Source organism: Pholis gunnellus (genome assembly GCF_910591455.1).
Source record: "Pholis gunnellus genome assembly, chromosome: 11".
In the NCBI taxonomy this organism is placed as follows: Eukaryota; Metazoa; Chordata; class Actinopteri; order Perciformes; family Pholidae; genus Pholis; species Pholis gunnellus.
In genome coordinates this window covers 23,781,078-23,797,688 of record NC_136538.1, presented here as the reverse complement: position 1 = coordinate 23,797,688, position 16,611 = coordinate 23,781,078, and the positions used below count along the sequence as shown (strand labels likewise).

General features: G+C 42.1%; 2 protein-coding genes across 3 annotated transcripts; both read right to left on the bottom strand.

Moving 5' to 3' along the window:
• Positions 1 to 20: 20 nt before the first annotated feature.
• Positions 21 to 6,413, bottom strand: cdc5l (CDC5 cell division cycle 5-like (S. pombe)). The gene is made up of 19 exons (XM_079169156.1): positions 6,238 to 6,413; positions 5,463 to 5,566; positions 5,068 to 5,229; positions 4,776 to 4,903; positions 4,339 to 4,438; positions 3,941 to 4,067; positions 3,734 to 3,825; positions 3,308 to 3,452; positions 3,016 to 3,207; positions 2,668 to 2,816; positions 2,396 to 2,567; positions 2,059 to 2,223; positions 1,901 to 1,981; positions 1,519 to 1,770; positions 1,255 to 1,362; positions 1,069 to 1,158; positions 851 to 982; positions 523 to 603; positions 21 to 413 (listed from the first exon to the last, which is right to left on the bottom strand). Exons 1-19 carry the CDS (start codon positions 6,280 to 6,282, stop codon positions 300 to 302), a joined length of 2,439 nt encoding a protein of 812 aa, XP_079025282.1. The 5' UTR covers positions 6,283 to 6,413; the 3' UTR covers positions 21 to 299.
• Positions 6,414 to 8,104: 1,691 nt separating this feature from the next.
• napba (N-ethylmaleimide-sensitive factor attachment protein, beta a) lies at positions 8,105 to 15,682 on the bottom strand (the record flags this gene model as incomplete). 2 transcript variants are annotated; one of them, XM_079169464.1, is made up of 10 exons in its annotated part: positions 8,105 to 8,257; positions 8,983 to 9,051; positions 9,230 to 9,334; positions 10,164 to 10,248; positions 10,881 to 10,936; positions 11,059 to 11,136; positions 11,239 to 11,285; positions 12,294 to 12,410; positions 12,957 to 13,036; positions 15,578 to 15,682. In XM_079169464.1, the coding sequence occupies 10 exons, from the start codon at positions 15,673 to 15,675 to the stop codon at positions 8,105 to 8,107; spliced, it is 888 nt and encodes a 295-aa protein (XP_079025590.1). The 2 variants fall into 2 exon arrangements, with proteins under 2 accessions (XP_079025590.1, XP_079025591.1); XM_079169465.1 differs by lacking the exons at positions 11,239 to 11,285; positions 12,957 to 13,036; positions 15,578 to 15,682 and having other exon boundaries at positions 12,294 to 12,401.
• Between the last annotated feature and the right edge of the window lie 929 nt (positions 15,683 to 16,611).

Sequence of the window (16,611 nt, the reverse complement as noted above, 5' to 3'; positions counted from 1 at the left end):
CCAGGTTAGTATTTGTCACAAATACATTTTACACAAACAAAAGACACGTGATGCAATATTTTCAGTTTGGAAAAAAAACTTTATTGGTCACGAATACAGAAATACAAGGTACTACTGAGCATGCTCACAACTCAGCTTGTGACGTTATAGCAACATGGAGGCGGGGCTTAGCTCTGGAATTGACGCAGATATTGAACAAAAAAAATAAAAAGACTGACGGCTTCAATACGACGACTGGTTTCTAAATGCAGCTGCTTGCTTGATAAACGTATCCACAACGAGTATCTTCAGTGTGTGCGTTAGTATTTCTGAGCGCCGTTGATCATCCCCTCCCTCTCCATCACGGTCTCTCCGTATCTCTGCTGAAGTTCTCGCTCACGCTCCATCTGCCTCTCCACGTCCTCCCGCAGAGCCTAAAACACACACAATGACAATTAGCCTGTGAAGCTTCTTTACATTTAAGAAGATGAAATCAACAGTGAATTGAATATATGCTTTTACAGTCAGTGTTGCACGGATTACCTCTTTCCTCCTGGGGATCGCAGTGTCCTCTTGTTTCTTCAGCTGTTTGAAGGTCTCGAGCTCTGTGGCCGACTGCTCCACCTGGTGGACACCATGAGTACAACATTATTGCATTAATACATGAAGAATTACAGTGTTTCAGACACACAGGAGAACGGACTACAAAGTAGATTTATTATTTCACTGTAGCATCTTTCAGCTAATTCTTCATCAATAGCCTCTAAACTGCAACAAATCTCTTGAGATTAAATGTTGGTATTCCCTCCATGAAGAAGATTAAATGAGGATGAACTGGGACTGATTTTAAGACTCTTATCACATTCCGTACCTGTTCCCAGAGTTCAGCGTGCTGCTTCAGGAGCCCCAGGGCTCTGGACTGAAAGCCTCCCAGCAGGATCTTCAGTTTCTTCTCCAGTTTCGCTGCTCGTCGGGCCTCCGCTGTCATGTGGCCACGGTTCACCTGAGACAGATAAAGAGGCAGCAGCAGTTTTAAAATGGAAAAGTGCACAATTCAGGATAAAGTTGTGGGTCTGTGTGCTTTCTCACGTCTAGCTTTTTCTCCAGGCTTTCAATGCGGTCTTTCTTTGACGCCAGGTTGGCTCTGGTGTACCTGTTCTGAGCGGGTAGATATAAAACCTGCAGAAAGAGAGAGAAACAGACCAGATGAATCAACTGCTGCTGACAGACAGACTGGTTTCATGTGATGCTGACGGTAGCTGAAGGGATGCTCACCTGTCCGTAGCATTCCTCCCACACCTGGCTGTAGGCCTCCATGCTGAGATCACCGTGGCCCATTCCTGACTTCACCACCTCCATTTCAGCTGCCAGTACCGTCTTTGCCTGTTCGTTAACACAACGGTACAAACCATCATTAATAAGCAGAATATTGACGTCACGATGGCAACATCCACTTCTTACATACAGTCCATGAACCGAACTAGCACTGAAACAATCGTGTTATTTGTTTGAGTAACTTTGAAACGACGTGTCCGTTACCTGCTCCATGTCCTCCGTGCTGATTGGCTTGTAGGAATGCGATTCCAGGTACGCTATGTGCGAAGCGTTGTTCGACGTGGAGGCGGGGCCTCTGATTTTGCCGCGCTGCAGCTGACTGACTGCGTTGGCCCCCGGGTGGTGAAGGCAGTCGTGGTGCAGCATGGTGATCATTTCCTGCTTGATCAGCTCCTCGGCCAGCTGCAGGTCCAAGAGCTGCTCCATGGAGGACGGACGCAGGACCGACTCGTTTACCTTTCAGAGACAGACGAGCGGATGTCAACATCGTGCCAGAATAAAAGCACCGTGTTCCATCTTTCTCCGGGATTATTCCAACACAAGCAACAGTTATAAAATCCAACCCAGCAGGAAGTGCGTTTGTTACCTCGGTGGGTCTGGGGAGGCTCCTCTGAACAGCAGTGTGTCGCAGCTTCAGCTCCTTCTCTCTTTCTGCATCCCGTACCGCCTGAAACACACACGCATAGTAAACTACAAGTACACACACACATGGGTTTATGTCACTTAGAGGTGGTTTGGTGTTACCTTCTTGCGTGCTACTATGTCCGCAGAGTCCTCTATGAATCCCGTCTCCCCGTCCGTTTCTTCCAGGTCCTTCTCCGCGTTTTCAGGAAGAACAATCTCAAAGTCGTTCTTGGGAACAGGGAGTCCCAGCAGGCCCTGCCTCAGCTGCTGCAGGCTCTCCCTTTGCTGTGTGTGTGAGGGAAGAGGGACAGCTGTTAATACATTTTAAGTATTATAGATCCCTAAAACCCTAGCGCAGCATCGAGAGCTCCTTTATGTACGACACCTCAAAACTTGTTTTACGGTTTAAATTCCATATATTCAGAGTGCGAGTTGTGTATGAGAAGCGTGTAATTACCATGTGTTTAGTGTACGCAGGGTCAGCCAGTTGCTCCTCACTGTTAATATTCAGTTTGTCTCTCAGAGGAGTGCGGAGCGGGGTCAAACCTGGGGTCGCTGGCCCCCGCGGGGTCATCACTCCTCCAGCCTGAGGGGTCAGGCCCTCCTGGCCCTGCCCTTGTCCGGGGGTTCTGTGGAAAACCACCTTGAGTGTTAACATTCACAGTACCGGCTGGTTTGTCGTCTAGTTGCACAGTGCTGTGACAGCACAGAGGCGATGTGTATCGTTACCTGAATGGTGTCGTGAGAACGGTGTTGGGTGTTTGAATCTGCTGCCGCTGAGGCGCCACTCCGCTGAAGTCGCTGTCGTGCAGCGGAGTGTTGAGGCCTCCCTTCAGAGGCGTGTCAATGTTGGTCAGAGCCATCAGGTTCTGGGCTTCCTGAAAAACACAGACAGTAAATATTAAAACACAGAGATCTTTAATATCCAAAGATGTGAACTGTGTATGATGGAGGACTTTAGCTCATGCTGATATTTGTGTGAAAAAAAAGATTAGAAAATAAGACCCCTTGTAGTTATCTGACTCGTAATACTTTCAGTTGAGAATCTACAAACTTCAGTGTGTGTGTGTGTGTTACCTGCAGTATCCTGTCCTGGACGGTGGGGGTGCGTGGGGTACGTAGCCCGGCGTTCATGGCGCTGGTGACGCTGTACTCCGACAGGAGGGCGGAGGAGGCCGAGTTACCGCTCTCGCTCTCCTCTGCAGCCTGACGGGCGACCTCACTGGCCACACCCAGTTTGACGACTTCCTCCAGCTCAACATCACTGATCTATAAAGAACGTTACATTAAAGATGAATAATCACAGCATTAAAAGTTGTTGGACGCACCAGACGGGCGACATTAAAGCAGTACAGGTGTTCGTGGTTACCTGTGGTGTCGGTAACACCAGCTTGGAGCGTTTCTTGGTGAACTCGGCCACTCCGCTGGTCTGCAGGATGGCTGACGGGAGATCGCTCTCCTTCTTCTTCTTGATCTTCGCTTTGTCTTTCTTTCTATCCCTGTCCTCTTGCTCACTGCTCACACACACACACAAAACAGTTCATGAATGAGAAAACCATGATCTCATCAAGTGCGAGTTTCCTTATGATGTACAATGTGCATCGATCATGTATCCAGAACTGTTTTATGTTGAACAATGCTAATGTGACATTCAAAGCTTCATTCAACAACAGAAGCTTCGAATGTTACAAAATGACATTCTGTACAGCCGTAAACCTGATGTTTTTGGGGGGTTTTGTGTGTGTTCCGATGTTCATCATGAATGTGTGTGTAAAGTGTGTGTAGTGTTACTGACTTGCGTAGCTCTCCTTCCAAGTGCTGCTGCCTGAGTCGTTTGAAGTTTGGCTCCAGAGCGTGGTACTGCTCCATGCTGGTGTCATAGAAACCCTGAAAGTGAACAAAATGAAATAATGAATGAATTGTGATGTGAAGCTGAGCCCACCTGCTGTGCTGGTGTTGTAGGTTTGGATAGAAATGGAGGACAACAGCTGATGGCTGTTACCTGTGCGGGTTTCTTCTGGAAGGGGATCTCAGCATTGTAGTCGACTCCTCTCTTCTTCTTCCTCTTCTTCTGAACATCGATGCCGGCGGCTCTCAGCTCTCTGCGCTTCTGCAGAGCGGCCAAACGTCTGCACCACAAATAGATCGATTATTTATGCACCTTCGTAGATTTTCACATCCCTTTAGGTACAGCTAAGAACATCGAGCATGGCATTTTGTTTATTACATTTTCTGTGAATGTATTTTGAGTAAAGCAATTATAACACAGTATTGGTAAACACTGTGTGTGTGTGTGTGTGTGTGTGTGTGTGTGTGTGTGTGTGTGTGTGTGTGTGTGTGTGTGTGTGTGTGTGTGTGTGTGTGTGTGTGTGTGTGTGTGTGTGTGTGTGTCTGTCTGACCTGGCTTCCTCCAGCTGTTTCTCTCTGGCCTTCCTCTTGGCTTTCTTGCCCTGGGTATTGGCCAGTCGAGCCCTGGCCTCTGACAGCATCTCCAGCTCATCTGCAGACAGACAGAGAGAGAGAGAGAGAGAGAGAGACTCACAATCAATTTATTCTGTTCAGACACATATGATAAACTTTCACCTACAACCACAAACATGGAAGAGAACTTATTTAAACTGATTAAACCTTCCAGATGATGACTGTAGCACAATTAACTGGATGTTGAATTATTCTTAAGCGTAAAATGAAAACTGTAATTGTAAAAGACGACGATGGAAGCCCACAAGTTGATATTCTTACGGACTAAATAGATTCTGTACCCTTTGATGGGAAACACTTCAAACTAAAGTTTCCAGGAAAGCTCATTTGTCATTGTTTGAAGTGTGTTAACAAACCTTCGTCCATGTCCACAGGGTCGGGTCTGGCTGGCTTAGTTTCGGGATTCGGGTCGATCTCTCCTGGTTTTAACTTCCTGGGGTCGTCTCCCACTTCTTCCTCATTGTCTCTTTGTGCCGCTTTGTCTCTAAACACACAAATACACATCATTTGTGAATCAACAGCATTTAATATACTTAATTGAAGTGCTTCAAACATTGAATTGCAAAGTATCCTACAATCACGGTATATAATTCTAAATATTAAGCCTATGTAGTGTATGAATGTGTTTAGAATAACATAAAATCGTACAGCAGGTATTCATAGTGCTCCAGGCACTGGGCAGCGGTGCGTCCTATGATGGGAGCAATGGTCCTCCACTGAGTGGGCATCAGCTTGGCCAAATGGAGCAGCTTCTCCTCCTCTTCTCTGGACCATTCGGTTTTCTTGATGCTGGGGTCCAACCACTCGTACCTGCAGACGGACACAGAAACACAAGGTTAAGAAACAGTTATCTAAACAGGAAGTCAAAGAACTCTTTTTCATGGGAGACTTAAGTTGAGCAGAGGACTCACAAAACAAATAGCAATTGGAGTTTTTACAACCCTTTCCTTCCATTATTATGGTGCGTTCTCAAGTGCAGCGGTTAATAAATAGTGTACACTTCTATAAGTCCTGCTATCAAATGTCTTTGTATCAAGACTCACCATCTGGCTTTACACTGTTTGGCAGACTTTCGGTGCAGCAGGGAGGCGATTCGAGACCACTGGTTTTTCCCATATTTCATCACCGCTGCCTTGAGGATCTCATCCTGGATAAATAAGCAGATTATTAATATATATATTATATAAAGCAAATTACACAATCATAAAATATCAAAATCATTACGAAACCTCCTTCACAAGTCATCAACATAAGAGACAAATTAATCAGCTGAGGTTGCAGCTAACCTAAAGATATTTAGTACAAATCATCTCTTTATATTTACTACAACCTTCTACATAACGTTACTTAGCATTTCATTTTACACTTCGTGAACTATATCCACATTACACATGTATACATTATATGTAGAGTACAATAACTCCACTTATTCTAGTTATTGTTGACAACAACAAGTAACGCTTTTGTATATTGTTGAGAAGTATTTTATAGTTTGCTTTGCTCATTATTTTTGTCTTTTTTTCTTCTAAACTTCAGAGTAATAAAGTACTTCATCCATCTTTAATCTTTTAATCTATGAGACACTTCCATAGCTGACAATCCTCACTGGTTTCCTCACTTGACTTTTAATTAGCCGACTTGCTAACACGTTGAATAAATTCGTTGGACATCGCTGGCATAAACACAGATAAACCAAAACTTTCTAGGCGGGCTAAATCCCGTTAAGTCAAGAGCTAGCTTCGTGCTAGCTTCGTGCTAGGTCCGAACCATATCGGAGGTTAGCTTCATGCTAACGCAGCTAGCCATGTAAACACGTACCTCCGTGTTGCGCCAGACGCCTCCTTTAATCATAATTCGCGGCATCTTGGCGGCTCGTTGCTTCTTCCTCCTTCAGTAAAACGGCTGGTACAGATAATGTACCAGTTATGGAGAAAAGTGGCGTTCACGATTTACACTCAAACTAAAGCCAATGCGAGTGAGCAACGAACGTGTACCACACCGGAAACCCGTGTCGCAGAATTATGCTTCCCCTTCAGAGTTAGGTGGCGGTGAACCAGCTCAGAGAAGCATTAGCGCCACCTACTGGCCTGGAGGTGTTGAACAGAATCAGAATCAGAAACGGTTTATTAAAAATAAAATAAAATGAAATAAAATAAAATAAAATAAAATAAAATAAAATAAAATAAAATAAAATAAAATAAAATAAAATAAAATAAAATAAAATAAACGTCATTAGTCCATTGTATTCATAATCCTCAGTATCCTTCTATTGTTGTTATTCAACCTCATTTGTTTAATGCAATAGCATCCCCTTGTAGTTGTGAGATTTACCTGCAGTTGGCAATAAAAATGCTTAGACCTTTAAAAACACCAATTTAAACAAAAAGGCCTTAGAACGCTGAGTCAGCAGGATTTGATTTCAAGACTCCATACCGAAGCATCACATTTTTTACGACCATTATTTTACAGCTCAGAGTTGCTTTTGGCCTCTTTGCTGACAGTTTCTTTGCAGAGATAAAGTAAAGTAGTCCCAAAGTCCTCATCTAAACAACCCAGAACCCCTTTAAATGGTGTAGAATACGTCATTTTGAGGGACAAAACAAGCTCCAAAGCAGTCATTGCTGCAGCGTGACATCATGGCGATGATGTCATGATGTGCCCTTGGCTTAAACGCCTTGAAATACCCAAAAAACAGTCAGATATCTGGAGCGATGATGTTTTTATTTCAACTCGGTTTCTGCGGTACATAATTACTGATTTCACACAAATGATACCAGGCTACATGTATGTTCTTCACACGTTAGCACAACACGGAGAACACTTACATCAACATGACAACAGACATGCACAAACGAGGCAGTGACGGGGGGTTAAGCACTGGTGGCTAACTGCACCGACCAATCACTGGCCAGAACACAAAGAACCAACCAATCACAATGGCTGATATATCACTGACTATGAGGGGGGGAGGGTAGGGGTGAGGAGAGGACGAGGGGAGACGAAGGAGGAGGAACAGAAGAGGAGAGGAAGTGAAGGAGGATAAAAGACGCGAGGAGAGGAGCTAATACCTAAAATATTGAGACAAACTGTAACACTGAGTACCATAATAAACATAAATAATCTTTTTTTAGTATCGACAATAAATATATCAGTAATCTCATAAATAAGATTTTTATCCCTTTTTTAAATAACATATATCCTTAAATCTGATATGAGCAGCACGCTTTCCCATCAAATAGTGTATCATTTACACACACACACACACACACACACACACACTCTCTCTCTCTCTCTCACACACACACACACACACACACACTCTCTCTCTCTCTCTCTCTCATACACATGTTTTATTTCTTTCTCTTTTAGTACAATTGGGTCCAGTGTTACGGGAACAATACTGAAGGACCAGGGACACGGGATTATCTAAAGGTGGTTTAAAGGTGAAGTTTATAGATGGGGGTCACATGCAGATATGTACAACTGTAAACTCCCTCAGTCCCACCCTCCCTCCCCCCTTTCATCCGTCTGTCTCTCTCTTTTTTTTTACTTTTCTTACACCAGAACACATCTTAACACTTCACCCTTCTTTTCATTTAATTACAACTCCTCTCCCCTGATCTTCCTTCTCTCCCCCTTGTCTCCCCCGCCCCACCCTTTTTCTCCCCCCCATCTCTAAACTTCTCTATTTCAGGTCCCCAGCGTCTCCCTGGATGGTCTTCTTGATGCGGAGCAGCATGGTGGTCAACCACTGGTCCAGACGAGACACAGAGTCGAAGTCCTTGACGGCCTCCGTGAACGCCTCGCTGTTCTGCTCCTCGTGGGCGTCGAGCAGTTTCTGTGGCGACACACAACGCCAGATTTGACTAAAAGCGCTCGGCGGTAATTAAATATGATGATTTATCGACTTTCAACAGAATCGTATCGTGACGACATCCCAAATAGACATCTTGTAAGCAATTTAAATGACAATAACAATCAAAATAACTTAAATCTCTCAGAAAATCATTTGTAGCGTATACGGTTTTTACATCACCACTCAGTTTGATTCAATGCAATTAACAAAAGTACATACAAAAATATTAAGTTATTCTCTATAATTACACTTGAAACTATTTATGTTCATTTTGCACTAAAGTTCTTAATTAAATGCGATGTATTTTCTTCACACAAGAGGATACAAAACAATCTGGTTATTTCCTATAAACTATTTATTTACTGAATTACCAGAAAACGTATCGTTATCGAGATATGAAATGATCTACATCTGGATAATCACCTCAACCGCTCATTGCTCTATGACATGGAAGTGCTCAAATCCATTCTTTATTTTTATTTGTTAATATAACTGATAAATAAAACTTTCACGATCACAACAGCAGCAAACATGACCTTTAATAGAATATTCATGCATGCAATAAAATAAAATTACATGACGTAATAAACACATCTAGCTAATCAAACTCATATTTTAGCAAGTTGTGCTTTAGTTTGAGCTGCTGAGCATTTTTAAAATAACTTTCATTAAAGAATAGAAATGGTGAGATAGAGAAAGAGATTTACCTTTAAGAGTTTGAGCTCTCTAGAGTCTGAGAAGGCTGGAAACATCTCCTCATACTTCTCTATGGCCAACTGCAACACACACACACACACACACACACACACACAGATAAATGTATTTTTGTTAGCTCACTTGGCATCAGCATATTAGCAAGCGTGTAATGTTTATGTCAGGTGTGTCTCTCTCTGTCTCTCTCTGTCTCTGCGTGTCTCTGTGTGTGTGTGTGTGTGTGTGTGTGTGTGTGTGTACCTTGGCGTTCAGCTCGTCCACTATGAAGTGACACAGTGACGCCTTGAAGAAATACTCTTTGGCGTTGTACTTCAACAGAGGATTGTCCATGGTGTTCATGGCCACCTGAAACACACAAATGCAGAAACAGTTTCAGTTTCTTTAATGTGTTGTTATATTCATGATTTATTGTGACTGTGCTTTAAGCTGCTGTATTACAGTTTGAAAGCAATTAGCAACTTTGCTAAGAAGGTTCTATATAAATATGTTATGTTAATAATATGAATATGTTCGTTCCTGATGTAGAAACATTAAAGCTACGACAAGGATCTTTTATTTGTGTTGATTCTGGCGCCCCCTGTGGACGATGTGTTTAGGAGCAGCAGAGTCTCTTCAGACAACCTCTAATTTCACCGCAGCACGGTCTGACAGTCTGCCCCGCTCAGTCCTGGTTCTCCCTGGTTCTGTCCACAGTGGACCGGTCTCTGTTAGAGGATCTGGGTCTGTCCACGGTGGACCGGTGTCCGCTGGAGTCTGAGTGAACCTGCATGACTTCATCTGGTTTCACCAGAATCCGACCCGGTAGCACCGATGTCGAGCATTAAGAATAACTATGAAGACAATCTTCTCCCTGATGGTCGTATTTACTGAAGTAGGTCATATCGAGGACATTTAATATCAGTATAAAATTGTTTCTGTTTCATAACCAGTTAAAGTTCCTCACAGTGAATTTAACAATCCTATTTCACATCTCAATAAAATGCGATCAAATGAAACCACATCACAAACTACAGTCCCTGACGCAACAGAACAATAGTATAAAAACACATTTCATGATTGTTTTCAGTGTGTGGACACCAGGGGGAACAGCTCCCGCTGTGCGTCAGCTAAAGAAGATCCAAACGTGTGTGGAAATCATTTCATAATCGCTCCATAAAGCGTACTCGGCTGTTACCTGCTCATAGATTTCGATAGCTTTCGGGTACTGCTCCAGCTGAGCGCTGTAGTGTCCCACCTTCAGGAGACATTTGTTGGCGGAGCTGAAACACGCAAAAAACAGAGAAACCCACGAGTTAACGGCTAACATGTGTGTCACTATTCTTTCCACCAGTGTGTTCACACCCTGAGAGTATAAAAGAGAGATTTAGTAGAAGAGTCTCATTTAGATGATGGATGGTGTGTTACTGTAAAGGTCATCAGGCTCTGCTGTAATAAATCTACGGGAGTGTGAGTCAGCTTCATTCACCGACCGACTCCTCTTATTGTTACCGGGCTGATCTTTATAACGTGACTCACTTCATTAGGACATCTAGTGAACTCTCACTGGCAGATTTAGCATCACAGTGAAAAGATATACAACTAATATTTTTTTAATTATCCATCAATTTGAAAATCATTTTCCCAATTATTCAAATGATTTAGAAAACTTCAGGAAATAGTGAAAGTTGAACAAATGAACATCTTCTAATATTTCATTTTCATCTGACGAACAGGCCAGAACCCAAAAGATGTTCACATTACCGTAATGTACGTAAAGGAGGAGCAGAACATTCAAATCAACTGTTAAAATGTTTTACAGACTTTTTTTTAGACGATAACGATTATTAAAAAACCTGCAGAGTGATATTCTGTTGACGGACTGGTTGAATAATCGACAGTTTGACACGTATACCTGTTAGATTCTTCTCCCTTGTAGTAGTCTGCAGCCTGCTCATAGTGGGCAATGGCCTGAAAACAGAACAAAAAACAAGTCGGCACAGAAGATGCACATTTATATTCAACAAAAACATGAATGAAAAACCTAAAAGACGGAGAAAACTGAAAGAAATGACCCTCCAACCCTCACTTACCTTCTCAATATCAACCAGCTCAGCCTCGTAAATCTCTGCTATAGTGATGTGATGTTTGGCTGCGATGGTAAACCGACCCTGTAACACACACACACACACACACACACACACACACATTAGCATCATCTAAAGATCAGAGTGGCTGTCGGGGAGCCGTTCTACGGTTGAGGCAGAGCTTACCATGTCGGTGTAGATGTCGATGGCCTGATTTAGACAGTTGATGGCCTCTACAAGGAGACGGATAGGAGAGAAAAGGAAGGACGTTATGAATACAAGTGAAAAGAGTCAAAGCTTCGTCAAACTAAAACCCTCCCGCTGAGGCTGCTAACCTGCTAACCCAGAGTGTTTCATTAAGCTCATCACATGGAGGCTGTTGGCAGAATAACTCGGATATTAACTCAGGGACCCAGTTTAATCCTCCATGAACACGACCTCGGGGTCCCGGCTGTGACTGTGATACAGAGGCTTCCCCCTCATCATCAGGTGGAACGAGCTCAGCGTGGAAATACACTCTTTAAAGTAAAAGTCCTGCATTCAAGTATTTTTAAGTTAAAGGACTGAAGTATTAGCGACAACATGTACTTAAAATACCAAAAGTAAAAGTAGTCGTTATGCAGAATGGATTTTCTGAATAGTACACGTTATACGATTGGTTTAGAAATATTGATGCATTAATGTGATTAATATCTTAACCTATAATAATACATAGAATACCTTTAATGTATTTGTTATATTTAGTATTATTTAGTAAAGAATAAGAACAAATTTAAATACTCAATTAAAGTATAAGTACCACACAGTTGTACTCATGTACAGTACTTGAGTAAATGTATTTGCTAGTTTCACATTAAATGTCCATGTTTAGACTGGAGAGAAACATGGACAGTGAGATGTTTAAATACTGTGATCTGGGTCGTCACTGCATCCAGGAAGTAACACATTAAATCAGTCGGACACATATTTGTGTCCAGAGTACAACAGACAGAGACTCCACTTGATCAGGGAAACAAAGCTCATCTCTGTAGTAAACCTCTCTTTAGAGGAGCAAGGTGACAATATCATCAAACAATAAACACAGCAAACATAAAGAATGATTCCTGCCAAAACTACAATATGATTTCCTCTCCAAACACAAGAAGAGAGATGGATAGTGTGTGTGTGTGTGTGTGTGTGTGTGTGTGTGTGTGTGTGTGTGTGTGTGTGTGTGTGTGTGTGCATAAGACAGCAGCGCTCACCTTGTGGGTCGGCCTTCTTGTAGGCGTTTCCTGCGTCGACGAAGCTGGTGGCTGAGTCCAGTTTGTTCTGCAGCTGCATGTGGAGCCCAGCAGCCTGACAGAACGCATTCCCCGCAGCTAGACACACACACACACACACACACACACACACACACACACACACACACACACACACACAGTCACTGTTACTCTCGCTGAACTACGTGATTTGTGTTCACAGGCAGCAGAACCATCAACACACACATCTAAACCAGCTAAATTCTGCACAGCACAAGCTATTATTGGCACATCTGCCCTAATCTGTCGTGGATTGTCACATTTAGATCCACCGTTTGTGTATGTTTAAAGCTCACATTGCTCTACGTGATAATATAACTCTCTCTGCAGGCGGTTGAATCATTCATATCCTGTTAAACTGTGCATGAAAAATAACCAACATTCAAATAAATGTGTGTGTGCGGGTGTTTGTGTGGGAGTTTATTTGTGTACAGATTTATATGTTTTTTCTGTTTAGTGTTTAGTATGTGACATATATATATACTGTATAATTATATATATATATATATATATATATATATATATATATATATATATATATATATATACATATATACATATATATATATATATATGTATATGTATGTGTGTGCGTGTGTCACCTACCACTCCAGTTCTTTGCCATCTTAAACATGTTGGCTGCTCTGGCGTATATTTCACAGGCATCCTCCACCTTATGGTTTCCCCTAAAGAACACACACACACACACACACACACACACACACAGACAAACAAAATACATTTCAATTTGATTTCTTTGTTTATTTAATTTTGCCTCCTCAAGCTCATGAAGTTGTGATGAATCATTACATTTATAAATAAAATGTAAAAATCTATGTAGATGAGATCTGTGTCCGTGTGACTTCATCATGAACTAGTTCTCACAGTGTTTACGTCACATCTCCCGAAGCAGAAACACACGGAGGACAGCCCGGTTATAAACTGTGATTATAAAGTGCACAATGTTGTGTTCATCTTCATCTGTTAAACGTGACGCGCAGCCTTTGTTGATTGATTAAGTCGATGTCTCTCTGTGCTGATCATTTTGTTGTTTTCAAGAACTTTTGTTACTTCAGGTAAAAGTGCGACAGGCAGAAACTTTTAAAGGATCCACCTGCTGCAGAAAAAAACAAGATGCAAACAAAGATATTAAAACATGTTCATTATTACACCAATAATGCAGAATTTGCACACTGTCCAAGACTCACAAACCAGAGCTCCTTTTATTTATCAATGAGGGTTTTTGTCAGTTTGAAACACAGTCTGAATGATTGATTCACCGTGTGGGATCTTTATTGTTTGTCGTAAACTTTCCAGCACACATATTTTATACTATAAATGTCACATTGTCTACAGCGGATCGTCACAACCTGCAGAAACCACAAAATGACCCCAACTGAGTCTGCTTCATCTCTAAACTCATTAAAAAAACATGCTGGAAACCATGTGGGCAAAACAGATGTGACCCATTTCAGTCCTGATTCCAGAAGATGTTGTCGTGTTATTGATCTATAATATTGATTTCATATCATGACGATGCTAAATGTGGACACGGACTTAGAAAAGGTGGTTAAGGCGACGGACAGCATGAGATATTATGCAGCAGCTGGATTTAAACTAATTTGGGTCCAAAAAGTCAAACTGACAACAATCTGCTCTGCTTCCTGATACAAGTTTGAGATCTGCAATATTTCTGTATTTTCTGACCAGACTGGTTCATCAACCATCTGTCGAAATGAAACGTATATCAGACTTAATTGGCAAATTGGGTTAAAAGTTGTACTTCTGAGATTTTATGTTGTCTTATTTATATTTATGGTTTTATTTAATGTTTTCTTGGTTACTTATAAGAACGGAACACTGTCATTTATGTGATTTCATGGATGAATAGATTAAATGAGGGCTGCAGCTAAAACATATTTCCATGATTGTTCAATCTGCAGATTATTTTCTCCATTAGTTGTCTGCTATGTCACATAAAGTCTTGTTTTGTCCCACCAACAACTAAAACCCTTTTATAATCACATTAGACAAACTAAAGCTACGAATTCAAAAGCTTTAATGTTTGTTTGACAATCGATTTAAATGTTAAATTGACAGATGCCGATTACATTTCTATATATCGACTCATCGACTTATTGTTTCAGCTCTAAATGGAGTCTTGAACCTCGTGGTTTAGAGACACTGAATATTCCCTTTGTTGTATCTATTGTGTGACTTAAGGGTGCATTTATCTATTTATAAGGTTTTAGTTGAAACTATTCTACATAATGCTGGCTCTACTGCTCTCAATTCGATTCTGTAGATAAAGGGAACACACACAATCAATAGCCTGAGTCAGCAAGTTGATTGATCAATCAGTAAATCAGTCTATCTATCTATCTATCTATCTATCTATCTATCTATCTATCTATCTATCTATCTATCTATCTATCTATCTATCTATCTATCTCAGGCTACATCATATCAAGCATCACATTTATGATACTTGATATACTCAAATTTATATTACAATGTTTCCATTTTACATGTAAATATGGGCCCCTCCCACACATGAAGGCCAACAGCCCATTCCCATCCGCTCACACGCGCACACACGCGCTCACACGCGCACACACGCGCGCGCACGCACGCGCGCACACACACACACACGCGCACACACTCGACAAAAAAATGAAACACAACCCCCGCATCGCCACCGAACGACTCCGTCCTGACTGCGCTACTCTCCCCGCCCTCCTGCATCTCTAGCCCGGCCTCACGCTCCGTGCGAGCCGCGCTCACATTCACGCAGCAGCAGCTGCAGCATTTCACGTCTCTCTCGGCTCGACAGGCCACGACACGTAGGCCACATTACCTGCGATGACAGCCCTCTTTTTATTATTAGTATTATTTGGGGGGGGCATAAATAAAGCTGACGGAAAAAAAAGGCACCATTATAATCCTTTGATAGATCTTTTAAAAGGACTCAATGTCACAGTGGAAGTTATAGCCTAACAGCTCATATAGGGATGTTTAGAGTAGACTGTAGGAATAGCATGGAATAATATGTACAAATAGAACATAACAAGGTTTTAGCAGCTCGTTATTGTGCACCAGAGAAACGCAGTCGGGTTATTTAAAGCAGAAGCACTTAACGGGCTTTGATAGGCCGCGCGTGCAGGATATCAAAACGAGAGAGAGAGGTAAACAGAGACAGAAAAAGGGAGAATGAGAACATCTTTTACCCGAACATCCCCCCGAGGAAGGATCCGGACGCCTTGACCTTTTTGTCGGCTTCAGCCATCAGCTGCATGGCCTCCTTCTCTTTGCCGGAGTTGTCCATGGCGAGCTGGGAGGGATTGTGAGGAGAAACGGGCCGATGTGTTCCGCAGTGGACTGAGAGGAGGAGGCGAAAGGAGCGGATCGGAGGAGGATGGAGAGAGAGAGAGAGAGAGAGAGAGAGAGAGAGAGAGAGAGAGAGAGAGCGACGTCTCTGCTGGTGCTGATGCTGGCAGACTGCGGGCTCTTCTTCTACGGTGAGAGAGAAGGGTCATTTACGGCTCGTTTTCGCCATCTGCTGGAAACAACTGGAAATGCAACTATCTGGTTCAAATTGATGTAAAAATAAATTAAGTTACATTTATATTTGTTTTACTTACATCTGGTGTAATTTATCAGTGATTATATATATATATATATATTACAATATTTTACTTAAAGGTACAGTGTGGAGTTTAATGTATAATCACCAGAAAACACCAACCGTTGTGTTTCCGTTACCTTAGATTGCGCCATTGAGGAGGACCGCCATGTATCTACAGGGGCCCAAAAGGGACAAACCAAACACCTGCTCCAGATAGGGCCATTCGCGTTTTAGTGCATTTGCGTCGGCCACCGTAGTTCTCCTACACAGTTGGCACCGGAGTAGTTTCAGTTAGTTGTAATCGATCTGCAACCTCACCTAGATGCCGCCAGATCCTACACACTACTAGAGCTTTAAGTAAAAGTAGCAACGCTGGAAAAGTTTATATTAATATCAATATAAATACAAACATGCTGTATATACACTACCGTTCAAAAGTTTGGGGTCACCCAGACAATTTCGTGTCAATTTTCAGTTTCTTCGCAATTTCTCGCATGGAATAGCTTCATTTCTAAGAACAAGAATAGACTGGCGAGTTTCTCATGAAAGCTCTCTTTTTCTGGCCATGTTGAGAGTATAATCCAACCCACAAATGTGATGCTCCAGATACTCAACTAGCTCAAAGGAAGGCCAGTT